Source organism: Uloborus diversus, chromosome 9 (assembly GCF_026930045.1).
Source record: "Uloborus diversus isolate 005 chromosome 9, Udiv.v.3.1, whole genome shotgun sequence".
NCBI classification, from domain to species: domain Eukaryota; kingdom Metazoa; phylum Arthropoda; class Arachnida; order Araneae; family Uloboridae; genus Uloborus; species Uloborus diversus.
The window spans coordinates 84,385,574-84,400,950 of NC_072739.1; the positions used below are offsets into that span (position 1 = coordinate 84,385,574).

General features: G+C 33.6%; 1 protein-coding gene across 1 annotated transcript in view; it reads left to right on the forward strand.

The window, feature by feature from the left end:
• The first annotated feature begins 4,295 nt into the window (after nucleotides 1–4,295).
• Nucleotides 4,296–15,377, forward strand: part of LOC129229675 (F-box only protein 22-like) — a 29,108-nt gene continuing 18,026 nt past the window's right edge. The window contains exon 1 of the mRNA XM_054864032.1: nucleotides 4,296–4,562. Coding sequence (XP_054720007.1) covers nucleotides 4,380–4,562 — 183 coding nt within the window. The 5' untranslated portion in view covers nucleotides 4,296–4,379. The remainder of the gene's footprint in view (nucleotides 4,563–15,377) is intronic.

Genomic DNA, 15,377 nt, shown 5'->3' on the forward strand with positions numbered 1-15,377 from the left:
GCCAGAAGTCCTGGTTTGACCATGACAGTCTCGGTTTTCAAACAAAATCTCGGTGTCCTGGCTGGTTTACTTCACGTAGCGGAAAAAGATAAATTTGATTACAGATGACCGAAAAAGTCCAAAAACTCATTTCTGTACCTCAGAGCCAGACTGACACGAGTCTATAAATTGCGATTTTCTGCATTGTATGTATAATCCTAGTCCATATCGAGTCATGCAAATGTAATTCTTAAAAAAAAAAAAAAAAAAAAAAAAAAAAAAACAATCAACTGTAATTATTTACCAGTGTTAAAAGAGCGCACCTCTTATCCTTTGAATGATCCAGACAAATGTTCCTTTTTTTTCCTATAAAGTAGCGATTGTGGACATAAGTTAGTCTTGCTCTGAGGTAAAGTTGACCTGTAAAATTAATATTGGATTAGCTTGTGAGGAATTTTTACAGCGAGATTAAAAAGAAAAAAGACTTTCTAAAACAGTCCTGGCCAATGCAAAGAATGCGTAAATATCGTTCAAATTTTTATTTCTCATTCAAAGCTTTCCTTCCTACTAAAGTAACTTAAAAATATTAACGTGTAGGAAATAAAATATTTAAATGTATCTGATTGCATCATGTATTATTTATTACCCCTGATTTATCATTAAAATTAGTAACCATTTATTCATGGCATTGAGCACGGGTGCCCACAGAGCGGGATTATGGCGCAAATTGCGCTATCAAAATTTTTGGAGGGGATTTTTAAATTTTTCTATTGAAATTTATTTATTGATTTATTTTTGATTCAAGTTATTTATTTTATTTTATTCTGTTTATATTTCATTTCATTATTTATTTAGTTTGTATGTGTATGTGTGTTTTCATTGGCATATCACAGAACTTTTCTAATAAAATAATGATGATAATAATGATTAAAAATAAATAAATAAACAAATAAATAAAAATGTTAAAAAAATAAACATATTTTTAAAAAATAAAACATAAAAAAGAGAGCTAGAAAATAAAAAAGGGGGGAAAGAGGGTTGAGAAATTTGGGGGGGGGGGGTAATGTGACCAGATTTTTCAAGTTAAATATCAGGACACATGACGGGGGGGGGGGATGAGTAGCTTTTTTTTCCTCACAGGCTTAATATTTTACGTAACATAAAAATGCCAAGAAATAACTCAAATGTACCAATAAAGAACTCAAGTTGAACATAATTTAATAGTATTGATGTAAAGAATATTGCATCACACAACAAATTTATTAATCAAAATTATTATTTTCATTTGTACTTGCAGCGTATTAAACATTAAATAATAACATTTTACATGGCATTCTTACGTTTACTGACAGCAAAACATCGAAAAGGCGTTTAAAAAATCTAGATTGTATGTTATATTTCTTGTGTGACAGAATTTAAACAAAAAAAGCAGAACTTTTTCGACAAAGCGAGACACTTTGGCGGGACATTCCTGCTAAGACAAAAAGCAGGACGTCTTTTTACATTGGGGGAGGGGGGGGGGGGGAATTTGCGACATTGAATTTGATGGGGATGGGCACCCCTGGCATTGAGAATGAACCACCCTCTAAAACTCTAAAAAAAACAGGGGTGGGCAATGTCATTCTATTTAATTTCTGTTCACACACACACACACATCAGAGGATTGTTCATTCAACTCGTTTATTTGAACTACTTCGTACATTTGAAAAAATTGCAGATGATCTCTGCACAACTCACTTAGACTCGAAAGGTTTCATTAGATCAGTAATATTCTTAAAGAAAAAATAACTAAAATTATTTTAAAGTAATAAAAAATGCCTATGAAAAATTGATCAAAAATTTTTATTTAGGTTTAGATGTATAAAGCAATTATAGTTTTTTTTTTTTGTAAGTCATTTCTCAGTTGCCGAAACGAAAAAGTAACAACAAATGTATTGGTAGCTCAGCGGGAGTACCGAAGAACTTAATTTTAAAAAAAGGTACTCACCTAAATATTAGAGAATTTCAAAATTATTCCACATTACCGATGAGAACAGAAGAAAAAAAAGACAACTCTTTTTTAAATGGGGGACTAATTAGACAATCTTTATTAAAAATCCCTGGATATTGAATGTAAAATAAGCGGCTTCAAAATCGTCAAGCAAGTTAAAAATAAATTAAAATCAATATAGAATGTAGCTGATAGGAATGTTATAGAAGATAAAATGATCACCAGAAAAGTGATAAAAATTATTTTTAGAAATAACTTTGGTGACAGAAAGTGTGAGAAGGATTTTAGCAGGTGCTTGGGACAAGAAGTAGAATGTCCAAACATTTTGCTAGTAGCCCAAATCAGTTACACAAAACATTGCTTAATGTAAATTTAACTACATTGGAAAATAGAAAATTAACTGCAATGGTTAAAGAAAAATGATGAATAACGCAGAAAGTAAAAAGGTTCGAAAAGAAGATATTGTACTGCATTGAGAAAAAGGAAATTTGAAATTGATTACCCATTAAAAAATTGAAGATGAAAGTAATTTTTTAAAAATGCGATTTTATCACAAGTGCATCAATAAAATTTTCCAAATGCTCACCGTTCAAAGGAATGGTTGTTCATTTTTTAGTTAACGAACGGATCTTTCATTTTAAGAATTTGTTCTTTTTAACTCGTTTGTTCATGAACGACAAATCCCTACTTTTTTGAATACTTGCTACGCTGAAGGGTGGGGGGAGTTTTTCGATGTTCCGTTTGAACAGTACAAAAATCTGGCTCGCCTAAACATAAGCCACATTAAATTCAAGAAAACTGAGGGTTCTCACAACAGATTGAAAATTGCTTAGCAAAAAACAGTCTGCGGAATAATGATAATGATCTGCTATCATCATTCACTGCAGTTTGAATTTTTCGACTGTCAAGAAATAAAGTCCTTGTAACATTGGCGTAGCCAGAAAAAAATTGAAAGGGATGTCGCTGCATTTCAGAGGGGAAAGGGTGAAGTTTTTTTCAGTTGTTTTGTATGGTCATAAAAGAAACATTTCTGCTTTTCCGAGGGATGGATAATCACCAAATGTCACTGTAATGTGACTGCCTAATGTCATTCATTACACTCCAGTTACAGAACAGAAAGATTGGTTGACTTTGAAAGACAAAACCAGCAGAGAAAAATAGGCAACTTGTTTATTAGTTGTCCATTTCATCATAAAATCAAAATTCTGGCTCTTTAATGCTTAGAATATCCTCAATAAAAAAGACACTGTACATAGAGTAAATAAGAAACCTCATGCGCTATTTACTTCTATATATCGATCTAGAACTCTAAAAAAAAACATTGTATTGGTTAGGAACAAAAAATCAACTATTTTTGATCACCTGCTGTTCTTTTTTATATTATAAGGATGTTTGCTTAGTTAAACACTTAATAACATTTCATGATTCTTTTGTAATGTATTAAAAAAATAAATAAAATACGGTGCAAAATCTCAGGAAAAAATAACTTTTCATTATTTCCGTTCGTAGTTCACTTACATGCTGGTTCAAAACAAACTTTTCTTTACAAACTTCCAAGCCTTTCATTGGTTTTGCAAATCATATTCATTTCGTATGCATCGAAAAAATTTTGCTGAAGTTTTCAGAATGATCATGTATTTCTATTGTTCTAAAATCTTTCAAATATTACGGCGAGACTAATAAAATGCTAGTTTTATCCAATTTTTCACTGGTGATGACAAGTAGCTGAAGCTGGGTGGTCAGCAATGGCTTCCAAAACAAAGCAGCAAAAGCTGCATAGATCACGTGTCCTATGCTAAAGTCACGTGTCTTATGCAAAACAAACCTGCTGTGACGTCACGTGAAAGTATCCCATTCTAAAAAAACTATGCATTCAAAACAGACGCCATTGATCTTTTTCTGCACTTGCGAGAGATTTTCCAAAATTATGACAGCTCGAGAACAGTTGCAAGTTTTGCGAGAGAATCAAATTGGAGCAATAGCGATCGCACGGAGCATTGCGATCGGCCGTGTTTCACTTGAATCCCTGTCTTGGTCCATTATTGTTTGTACTCTTAGGTTGCGTTCGACGAACCTCACCGGTCAATCGGTAAGTAACCAGTTACAAACCGCAGCGTTCTATGATCAACCGGTAACCTCACTGGTTACCATTCTAAGCAGTTGATTGGGTGATTGGAGCACGTGATCATTAGTTGTCACGTGATTAACTAACCGGTCGCTCTCGGTCGTGCTCATCGAACGCAACCTTAATAAGATATACTCTCTTACTCTTTTACTAAGTGAAGTGAAACGAACACGAAGACAAAACATCAGAACAGAACCGAAACATAAACAAAACAGTAGGCCTACGACAAGAGTTTAGGAATTTTTTCAACGAATTTAATGCCCGAATTAGTTGTGAAATACCAAAATGAGTTTTAGTAGGAGTAAGAGTGCTGGATCTGTTTTAGCTAGATCTCCTCCCATTTTAGAAAGAATATTCTCATATTTAGATGGCCGGGATTTGGATAGCTGCACAATGGTTTGCACCTCTTGGAAGACAATGACTGAAATTGAAAAAAAGCGCCGCAAAGAATTTAGATTGTTCTTTGAGGTAAATCTAACTGACTTGGATGATTCTTTCTTTTAATAAATCAGAAAATGCCGATTACTATTTTTTTCTTATTGTTTCTTATTGTTATCTGTTTTCTTATTATTTTTGCTGTTATATTCTTGAAGTGTTTTTGCATTGTTTGGTGCTAACCCTAACATGTGGTGATCTCCTTGTTTTGAATTTGTGTGCTTTGTTGGGTGTAGAAACTCAGTTTGTTTATTTACTGCTACATTGCTGTTTTTAATACTTTTTCTGTGTTTTTTGAATTTTTGTCAATTCTTGTTTGCCTTTTGGAGTTTTCACTGAGTAGAAATGGGTGTTAAATGCATAATGGAAGTGGTTAAGAGTTTGAAGGGTGACAGGTGGATCTCTTGTGACTTATGTCATATGTTCTGTTAGTATAAGGGGGAGGATGAGTCTGTTTTTGAGGAGGATTATATTTGCACTAAATGTGCTGAACTCTCAGACTTAAGAGTTTGGAGGTTAACTTTGAAAACCCAATTAGCTAGTATCAAATAAGGAGTCAGACTGGGAAACTAAGGGTGTAATTTTGGGGGGCTCTGTGGTATGAGAGGTGAGTAATACAGTTGGGAGAGTAAAGCGTAAGGTGGCTAGGTGTTGTTTACCAGCGGCACGGGTGAAAGACGTTAAAAAGGTTGCGGAAAAGAAGGAGGTATTAAATAAGGAGGATACCGTTACTTTTTATTGGTGGGAACAAATGATGTAGGTAACAGTAATAATGAGGAGTTTTCAAAGGAATTGGGGTCCCTGTTGGACGAAGCAACTAACTGTTTGACCAATGTTCAAGTGGTTGGTTTGCTTCCAACATACATGCATAGTGGTGCATAGGAGCTGGCTAAATCAATGTGCTAGATATATTGGAATAACTGAGACATGGGCTACCAAATTTGATACCGATTTATTATGTATTGCTGAGTATAATTTGTTTAGACAAGATAGAATGGGCAAAAGAGGTGGTGGGGTTTTATTTTATGTTAGAGACACTTTCATTTTGCAATGAATTGATCATAAATGATAAACCTACTGATATTGATATGGTTCGGCTGGAGTTGATGGGCAATAAGGGCAAAAAATTGCGATTTGGAACCGGTTATAGGCCACCTAATTTGAGCCAAGGACAAGATGAACAGATGTATCGTATTATTAGTGACATGTCCATGTCCAGTAAGGATATGTCCGTCATCATAATTGGGGATTTCAGTTTTCCGGGTAATTTGATTGGAATAATTTTTACCTCGAGAATGGCAGAGAAGAGGAATTTTTAACAGTAATTGTGACTGTTTCTTAGATCAAATTTTAACTCGGGGGAATTAGAGAGGAATCGATTTTGGATCTAGTTTTCTGCTATGTAGGAAGTTCTGTTCAAGGATTGTGTGCGGGGGAACATATTAGAGATAGTGATCATAACGTTCTGGATTAAATTTGAAGCATACAAAGATGAAAGTTTTAGGTTTGTGCGCAGTTTCAGAAATACTGATTTTGTCGCACTTAGGCTGAGCTTAAAAGGTATTTTTGTCAGGATTGGAAATTAGCAACTTAGATCCGTAGTGGACGGAATTGAAGGAAAAACTAGTAAAAACTGTTGAGGGTTATGTTCCATTTAGAAGAGAAGGAGTTAGTTCTAAATATTGGCCCATGTGGTTCTCCATCTTTTATCTCCGTGGGAGATAAAAGAAGCTCTAAACTATAAGCAAGCTGCTGTTCGTCAGTTTAAAAAAACTGGTCGGAATGCTGACAGGCTCTAGTATTGTAATGCAAGATGTAGTTTTAAGTATTTGGTGGGCAATTCCATGGTGTCGGACGTAAAAAATGAAGAAAAATTTCTCAGTTTTAATTCCATTTACCAAATATAAACTGTTCCAAAATGATCAAATTTATTTACAAGAAACATACTTCATCCCACTGAATAAAAAATCAGGTTAGTTTTTCAAAATAGATCCTTAAAGTATAAATTAAAAAAAATTTAAAGAGTTGGTGTCGGACGTAAACACACAAATACTAAAATTGATGGCTCACTTAAATATTATTAAAAGTCTGTGAATTGGCTTACATTTAAATTTTAAAAACAGCATAATTCTAAAGTACACTTATGATTGAAACATATTTCACAGTTTTCAAATGATATTATAAGGAATAAAATTATTTAAAAAATATTTTTTAGCTTGGTGTCGGACGTAAATTGTTCATATTGGACGTAAACTATTGCTCTTAAATGTAAATACATAACAGTGATTACAGTTATAAATATGTAAATTATAGGTTAGATAAACTGAAACAAAATTTACCAAGTAAATTCAAAAGTAGGGTTGATTGGGGGAAGTGGGACACTGGGGTAAGTGGGTCACCCCCAAAGACTGAACTATCCATAATCCATATGGTTTTTATACTTTTTTACACTGATCATGTCATGGTTCATCACAGTGATTATTTTTGCATATATTTGGTTAACGTGGAATTTTTTTTTCTAGGACAGAAAACTTAAGTCAAAAAAAAAAATTGAAAAATATTTTTTGGTGAGTTTAAGCAGCATTTTTCAAAGAAGTGTTTCCCGGTTAGCATTTATTTTTTTATGATCATTAAATGTTCACGTTCAGTTTAACTTAAAGAGCATACTGCAATCAGAATTTTTGAGTAAAATATTATTAAAAACTTTTACAGGAGGGGCCCCACTTACCCCGTAAAATTTGGCTATAAGATGTCCCCACACTATGAGGTACGTGGTCCCCCCCCCCCCTAACAGTGAGGATTTGAAAATCAAAAGCAACTTTGATGAAATATTTGTATTATAGAAATGCAAGATAACTATGATGACTTAGTAGGAATTGATAGTTCAGCTACAAAAGCTGGTGATTAGTTATTTGTGAAACTTACCTGAAAAAAATCAAGATTTATATGGGTTGAATGTTGATAGTGGTTCTTCCTTAGCCAACTTTACATAGACGCAGTCATTTAGTGTTTCCAATTTCTTTTTCTGCTTATATTTTTGGCAAATTTGCTAAAATTGATCTTAATCAACTGTATTACGTTCATTCAATACGCTTTTTTCAAAAGGGGTCGTACTTACCCCTATCAACCCTAAATGCATATACAATAAATTCACTAAGTTGTTTTTTTTTATGAATGTTTCACTTTAACTTTGAAATTAAAGGCAAAAAAAAAGGGGAAACACAGTTGAAAACTTATGTTGTTTAAAGGAATGTAACGGTGTCGGACGTAAAGATTTTTTTACGTCCGACACCTAGATTTTAGTAAAAAATATTCACTTGTTACTAAATAAAAATAGGTTACATCAAAGGGTTTGAAATTCTTACTTTGTACTCAAAAATACATTGTATATAGCTTTAAAATTATTGGCTCAGCATAATTAACTGTGCATTTTGGTGTCGGACGTAAAACACTTAATGTACCCCAGAGGAATTTTTTTACAAATCAAAATGAATTTTATTTTGACATATTTTTGCAACATCACCAGCAACACATTGTATCTTTAAATGGTTATTCATCTCAATTCATAATATTAGTATGTATTTTTTGGAAAAAAACAGAATTTCTTCCAGAGTCGCCAAATATGGTTTGAAAATATTCAAGATATTGACCTTAGTTTAACCTCCTGTAACTTATTTATAACTGAAGTGATCAAATTTTAGACAGGCATTTCAAAATATACAACTCTTTACCTTTAAAATGACACCTCATTTGTTTGGAAATTTTAATTTTGAAAGTTTGATCATCTGGTTGACCTTATCATGGAATTGCCCTGGTACGGATTTCAGAAAAGGAAATTGGAGCAAAGGCTAGCTGATAACATTGACAGAAATCCTAAAATGTTTTTTGCTTATGCTCATTCTGGGAGAGCTCGAAGTGTTCAAAACAATAGGGATATTGCAAATGTTCTTAATAACTTTTTTCCAGTGTGTTTAACAATAACTGTATCTCAACAGTTGCCACTAGCAAGACACAAGCTATTATACAGCCAGATGATTTGGTACAGATGTGATATACCCCCCCCCCCCCTTGGCGAGGATAGAATTTTTAGCTCATTTCGAAAATCGCCAACGTTGGCGATAAAACTTTTTCCGGTAGCCCTAGTAACCCTGCAGAATACACCTGGGAAGTACAGATGTGAACTAATTCTTTTCGCACGTGTGTCCGTGGAGGTAGGTGCACATATGTTCCGCTCTTAGGGGGATTTTACGACGTGGTGTTGTTTCGTGCAATATACATTACAGGAATGCTTATTTTGTGTTAGTTTAAATTCAGTAGTTGTGTTTTGAAGTAAAAACATTAGAAAATGCCAGTTTCTTCAAACTTGAAGGTTAATTAAAATTTAACTCCAACGTGGTGTGTATCTGTAACGCGCCATTGTCAGATGATGTTTTGTTTTGGACTGAGTGTGAGGATTTATACCATAAAAAGGTAAGTTCTTTATTTTAGAATTCACATAAAAATTCTCACTTTGGAAATTCTTTGTTTTTTACAAATCCTTGAGGGGTTCTTGTAGCTTTTAACTTTATTTTTACTGTATGTTAATTAATTTTACAAAAATAGTTCGGTTATTTTGTTCTAAAAGTTAATTCTTATCGATGCCACAAATTATTTAGACATTAACGTGCCTCCTTTAGGTACTGAATTTTATGTTAACAATTGAAAGTTCTTTCGGTTGTACTCTTAAAAATGCTGAATTTTATTAATAAATCTGCACAATATTGGTGCATATTTCACACTTAAAACTGTGTCATTATTGTACACTGAACGGAAGGAGCCACCCTTGGGTGTACATACACATGAATATACATAATATACATAAATATACATAACTGTGATCATACTCCGACTGTAATGTATATTAACAGTCGGAGGGATAACGGACCGAGCGGAGCGAGGTCCTGGCGAGCCAGAGGTCTCATAGTACTTTCGTAATGAGACCGAGGCAGGGCCGGCGAGCCGAGGTCTCATTACGAAAGTACTATGAGACCAAGGGCTCGTATCCCGGAGAAATGATGAAAAAAAATTAATGCATTAATTTCGACTTGTAATTAATACAATTATTTATTTCATTGTATTTTAATATGTTTAAAAAAAACCCCGGCCCTGTACATTTTTGAAGCATATATTCGTAATTTTTTTTGTTGTGCTTTTATGTTGTTTTTATATATATTGTGTTTTGAAGTGCTTTGATCATGTTTTTTTATCTGATTTTTTCCTGTTGGCGCTAAAAAAGCATCGCTAAGAACGATGTATGACATATGTCGTCATACATCGTTTTCTTGGCGCCAACAGGAAAAAGTCGCCAAGGGTGGGGTATATCACATCAGTTCTGATGATTTTGAACTTTCTAGGGAGGAGGTTCTATTTCATTTGAAAAAAATTAAAGCAACTAAAGCTTTGGGACCAGATAGTATTTATCCAAAAATTTTAGTTGAATGTGCAGAGGAATTAGTGGATGTTATTGAACAATCACGATAGTTTATTGTTCTCACTTGACAGTTTTGAATTCCTATGATTTTATTTTCCACCCGCCTCCCTCTGCAGCACCACCGTCCGCCAGCCGCCTCACCATGCTGCTCCTCTAGCGAAAACCGTCTTCAGGTTGCGTCACCTACTTGCCTACACTTACACATACACCTAGAACCACACACACACATACACCTACACCTACAAACGCATACATACACATACACACAAACACCTACACATGCACACAACTAACCACACATAAACATGCCGCCACACACATGCACAACTACCCACACACACACAAGCACACATGCCTACACACACATACACATACCTCCCCACGCACACAAACACACACGCCTGCATACACACACTAGTGATTTCGGAAAACATAATTTGAATTCAAGATGTCAAAGTTCAATTTTTTTTTAAATATTTTCAATGCTTCTTATAACTTGGGGGACAGTGCCAGAGGACTGGAAGCTGGCTAATATTACGCCGCTATTCAAGAAAGGTTCTAAAGCTAAAGCAGGGAATTATAGACCTGTAAGTCTGACTTTAGTGGTTTTGGTTTGTAAGATTTTTGAAACTTTGATCAAAATTAAGATTATGAATTTCATACAGACTAATAGTTTGTTGACTATTTTGCAGTATGGTTTCAGGAAAGGTAAATCGTGTGCTACTAATTTATTGCATTTCTATGATAAGGCTTTAGATAACAAAAAGTGTGGATGTTGTTTATTTTGATTTTCAAAAAGCTTTTGATAAGGTACCGCATGTTGCTCTGCTCAGCAAACTAGCTGATATAGAAATAGAGGAAAAACCTTACTTTGGATTAGGAATTGGCTGTCTGGAAGGAAACAAAGAATAGTTGTGAGAGGAAATCATTCTAAATGGAGTGATGTTTTAAGCAGGGTTCCTCAGGGATCAGTTCTAGGGCCTCTTCTGTTTATTATTTTTATGAATGACATTGATGAAAATATTTCTGGAAACATTATGCTGATGATGTAAAAGTTATGGGGATTACAGTTTCAAGAGGATTTAGATCATAGTACCAAGTGAGCGGATAGGTGGGGTATGTCAGTTAATGTAGGGAAATGTCAAGTGCTACACTTAGGTCATGGAAATAAGTAGACACGTACCGAGTAGCACTTTGGCCGAGAACCGAGTACTCGGCCTTTCACTACTCGGCCGAGTTACCAAGTTCCAATTATGCTTTAAGAAGAACCACCGACACACATGTGATGAATTTTAAGCTTATTGGAATAGTAGTATAGACCTCCTTGTCCATATAATAGTTTTTAAAACTAAATTCCTGCTGAAATTCAATTACGCATTATATAAACAATTTTGTTTGTGTCAAAAATTTTACAAAAAAATTATTTTAAAAATTAAAAATAAATAAATAAAAGGTATGATTAATCAAGTTGGAATTAAAACAAATTACAGTAAAATCCCTCTAATGCGGACACTAACGGGACAATTTTTTTTGTCCGCAATAGAGAGGTGTTCACAGGATGGGGTTTAATAATTAAATAATGTTATTTGCATTGGAACTGGGGAATTAAAAATAATCCGCATAAAAGGGGTGTCGGTTAGGAGGGGTTTCACTGTATTATACCAATCAGTTATAGTTTTAGTCTGCCAAACATAATAATTTTTTTAATACAACTAATGTGCAGGAACACTGCAGGCATGTGTTTCTGCCCCCCCCCCCCCCCCCGTTACAAGAAACATCTTTTTCAGTTTATAACATATGAGCTAAAGAATGTAAAGGCATTCGACAAAAAAATCCGACTTTTGTTGGATGCCTTGAAATCCCTTTTTTTGCATTGAAAAAGGAATTCCTTGTAACGCCAAAACACGTGTCTGCAGTGTTCCTGCACTTTACTTTTAACGTTGTTTTATTTCCTTTTATTTTTTAAACAAAGGTATTTTTATGTTTTTTATAACTAATTTTTGTTTGTAGCAAAAATCCATTTTTAATATTAAAATTCCATATTTTCTATACTTACCTTTTTTGCATAATTTTTAATAAATAAGTTTTATTAACTTTAGGGACATTAAAATAAAGATTTATTCCATTGAACATTACAAACTTCATCATTCTCAAAATTTAAATTTAACTTATAAATTTTAAATGTAAATGGTTGCAGAATGCAATGCTTGCTCTTTTTTTTTTTTATAAATTTTAGTACTGCTTTGGACAATATTCAATTTTTTGCAACTACTCGGTATTGGCCGAGTGTCTGGTCAGAATTTGGCCGAGTACCGAGTAGTTACCGAGTACTCGGTACGTCTCTAGAAATAAGTGTACAAGTTATTATTTACAGGGTTCAATCATTAGTCAGGCAAAAGATGTTTTTGATCTGGGTATCTTAGATTTAGACTATGATAACAGACTTAAGAGGCTTAATATGTATAGCCTGGAGCAAAGGAGGGCCTGAGGGGACATGATTCAGTTGTTTAAATTTATCAAAATGAAAGATATTAGCAGGTTAAATTTTCTCACAGAAAGCAAGACAAGGGGATATTGTTTTAAGCTATTCAAATCTCAGGCTAACCTGGAAATTAGGAAAAATTACTTCTTTAGTAGGCACTTGGAACAGCTTACCGGAAGAAGTGGTAATGAGCAAGGGGGTGGATAGTTTTAAGAGGGCCATTGATCTTCATTGGGGACTTATAAACTGACGAGGACCAGCCTAGCTGGGCCCAGAGCTTGTTGCTGGTCTTCACATTTGTATTATGTGCTTTGTTGATTGTATTCAGTTTTATGAAGCATCTGGTTTACCAGAGTTTGCATTTTCGAAAATAATATAAAATATCCCACATTATGTTATATATCCAATATTTTGATACATATCAGATATTTTCAATCAGCGCTAAGTAACTATCATCAAATTCAAATAAATCTAATGAAGTTCTTCTGCCCTTATATAGAAGTTTGGTAAGACCCCATTTGGAGTATGCTGTTCAGTTTTGGTCTCCTTATCTTAAGAAAGACATTAATGTATTTGGAAAGGGTTCAAAGGCGGGTTGCCAAGGCTAATAAGTGGACTTTCCCACTTAGATTATGATTCCAGGCTTAGAAGGCTAAAAATGTACAGTCTTGAGCAGAGAAGAGACCGAGGGGACATGATTCAGCTGTTTAAATTTATTAAAACGAAAGATGTTACGGGGCTAAAGTTTAGCACTGAAAACAGGACAAGGGGTCATTGTTTTAAGCTATTTAAATCTCAGGCTAACATGGATATTAGGAGAAATTATTATTTTAGCAGGGTAGTGGAACCTTGGAACAGCTTACCGAATGAGGTGGTAATGAGCAAAGGAGTAGACAGTTTTAAGAGGGCCATTGATCTTCACTGGGGATTGTAAATTGACTAGGACGAGTCTAGCTGGGCCCAGAGCCTGTTGCTGGTCGTCACTTTTGTATTTGTATTTGTATAAATCAATGTTGTTTATTTTCTTATATTATTGTATATTCAAAAAAGTACACTCCCCTGCTTGGTTTTTAGAGTGTTTTAGAGGGTAGTTCATTCTCAATGCTATGAATAAATGTTGACTAATTATGAGCCTAAACCAGGGGAAAAAAATAATGCATGAGGCAAGCAGATGCTTAAAATATTTTATTTCCTACATGTTTTTATTTTTAAGTTATTTTAGTGAGAAGGAAACCTTTAAATGAGCAATAAAAAATTTAACACTATTGACATGTTCTTTGCATTGGCCAGGAATCAATGTTACAAATCTGTACCTCATAGCCAGGCTAACATAAGTCACATTATCTCTACTTTACAGGAGATAGGTACAGGGTTGTTTGGTTTAAACCACGTTGGTTTTAACCATGGTTTAAACCAATTGGTTTTTTAAAAAAACCATGCGGTTTTTTTAAATGGTTTTTTAAAAAAAAAAGCCAAAAAATAAAATCCATTTTACAGGTTTACATTGATTTCCCCACACATATTGAAAAATGTAAAATTCCATTTATGCTAAGTTCCTAGCTAAGTTGCAGAGATAAATACTAAAATTGCAAAGTTGCTTCTTCAAAATGTATTACAAGCTTTAATCGAAAAAAAATATTAATATATTTTTTATTTCATATATGTGCCATAAAGCAGATTTCAGTCAACTTCCATCATTATGCTTAATTTGCATGATTAGTTAAGATTTACTAAGGATTGAATCTTTTTTTGTAGATGCAATGCATTATATTGCTCACTTCACTCCTGTTGCAGGGGTGTGACATTTTTGCCCATTTATTTGCACTTTCCTGGAATTTTAACTTTGATTTGTAAGGTAATCAACAGTCTAACTTAATTGTTTGCACCTAAAAATTAAGATTTGTTCTGCAAGTGAACACAAATAATATATTTTGAATCAAATTAAAAAAAAAAAAAGTTTATACTTCATATTATGATACATAATAGTTCCTTATATTATAATGTAGGAAGATTAAAAGACAAATTTTTAAATTCCCGGAACAAAATGCAAATGTATGCGTAAAAATTGATTGAGAAATATATAAATCTTCACATATAAACTACACTTTCCATCTGTGTGCTCAAAAGATTTTGATTGGCTATACACCTATGCTGCTTTATGACTATTGGGTGCAGATAATTCTTAGTTTTTTTTCCCCCTTTTGTTCATTGGAATTGGGATTTTAGTATTTGCTTTGCCTTAGCTAACCTGTGCAGTTTACAAAAGATACTTACTCATATTGTTTTAAAAAGAATGTCTAATTCTGGTAGAAAAAAAGACCTAATCTGGCTTTCATTTGATGAAATCAAAAATGAAGCCAGTATTTCGTATCATAAAGGGTCTATATATACATGCATACTAATATGTTAATCAAGTCAAATATTTCAATCAATATTTCCCCGCAGAAAGCTATTTTAATTATTTAATTTAGTTACAAGATTTTGTTCTAATCTCTTTAATTAATCAAGAAATTAGGTATAATGTGACTATTGAATAACTGTTAATTACATGGAACCTTAATTACCTTCCGAAAATTAATTGTTTTTCTCGCAAATAGTATTTAAACCAAAAAAAACCCGGTTTAAACCAAAAAAACCTGGTTTAAACCAAAAAAAACCGTTTTTTTGGTTTTTTTGAAAAAAAACTTTTTTTACCAACCCTAGATAGGTAAAACATTTGTCTAGCACGTGCAGTGCAAAGGATAAGATGCGTGCTCTTTTAACACTATTAAATAATTACAGATGATTTTTTTAGAATTACTTTTACATGGCTCGATGTAGACTACGATTCTATGCAGTAATAAACAGAAAATCGCAATTTTTAGACTTGCGTCAGTTTGGCTCTGAGGTACAGAGA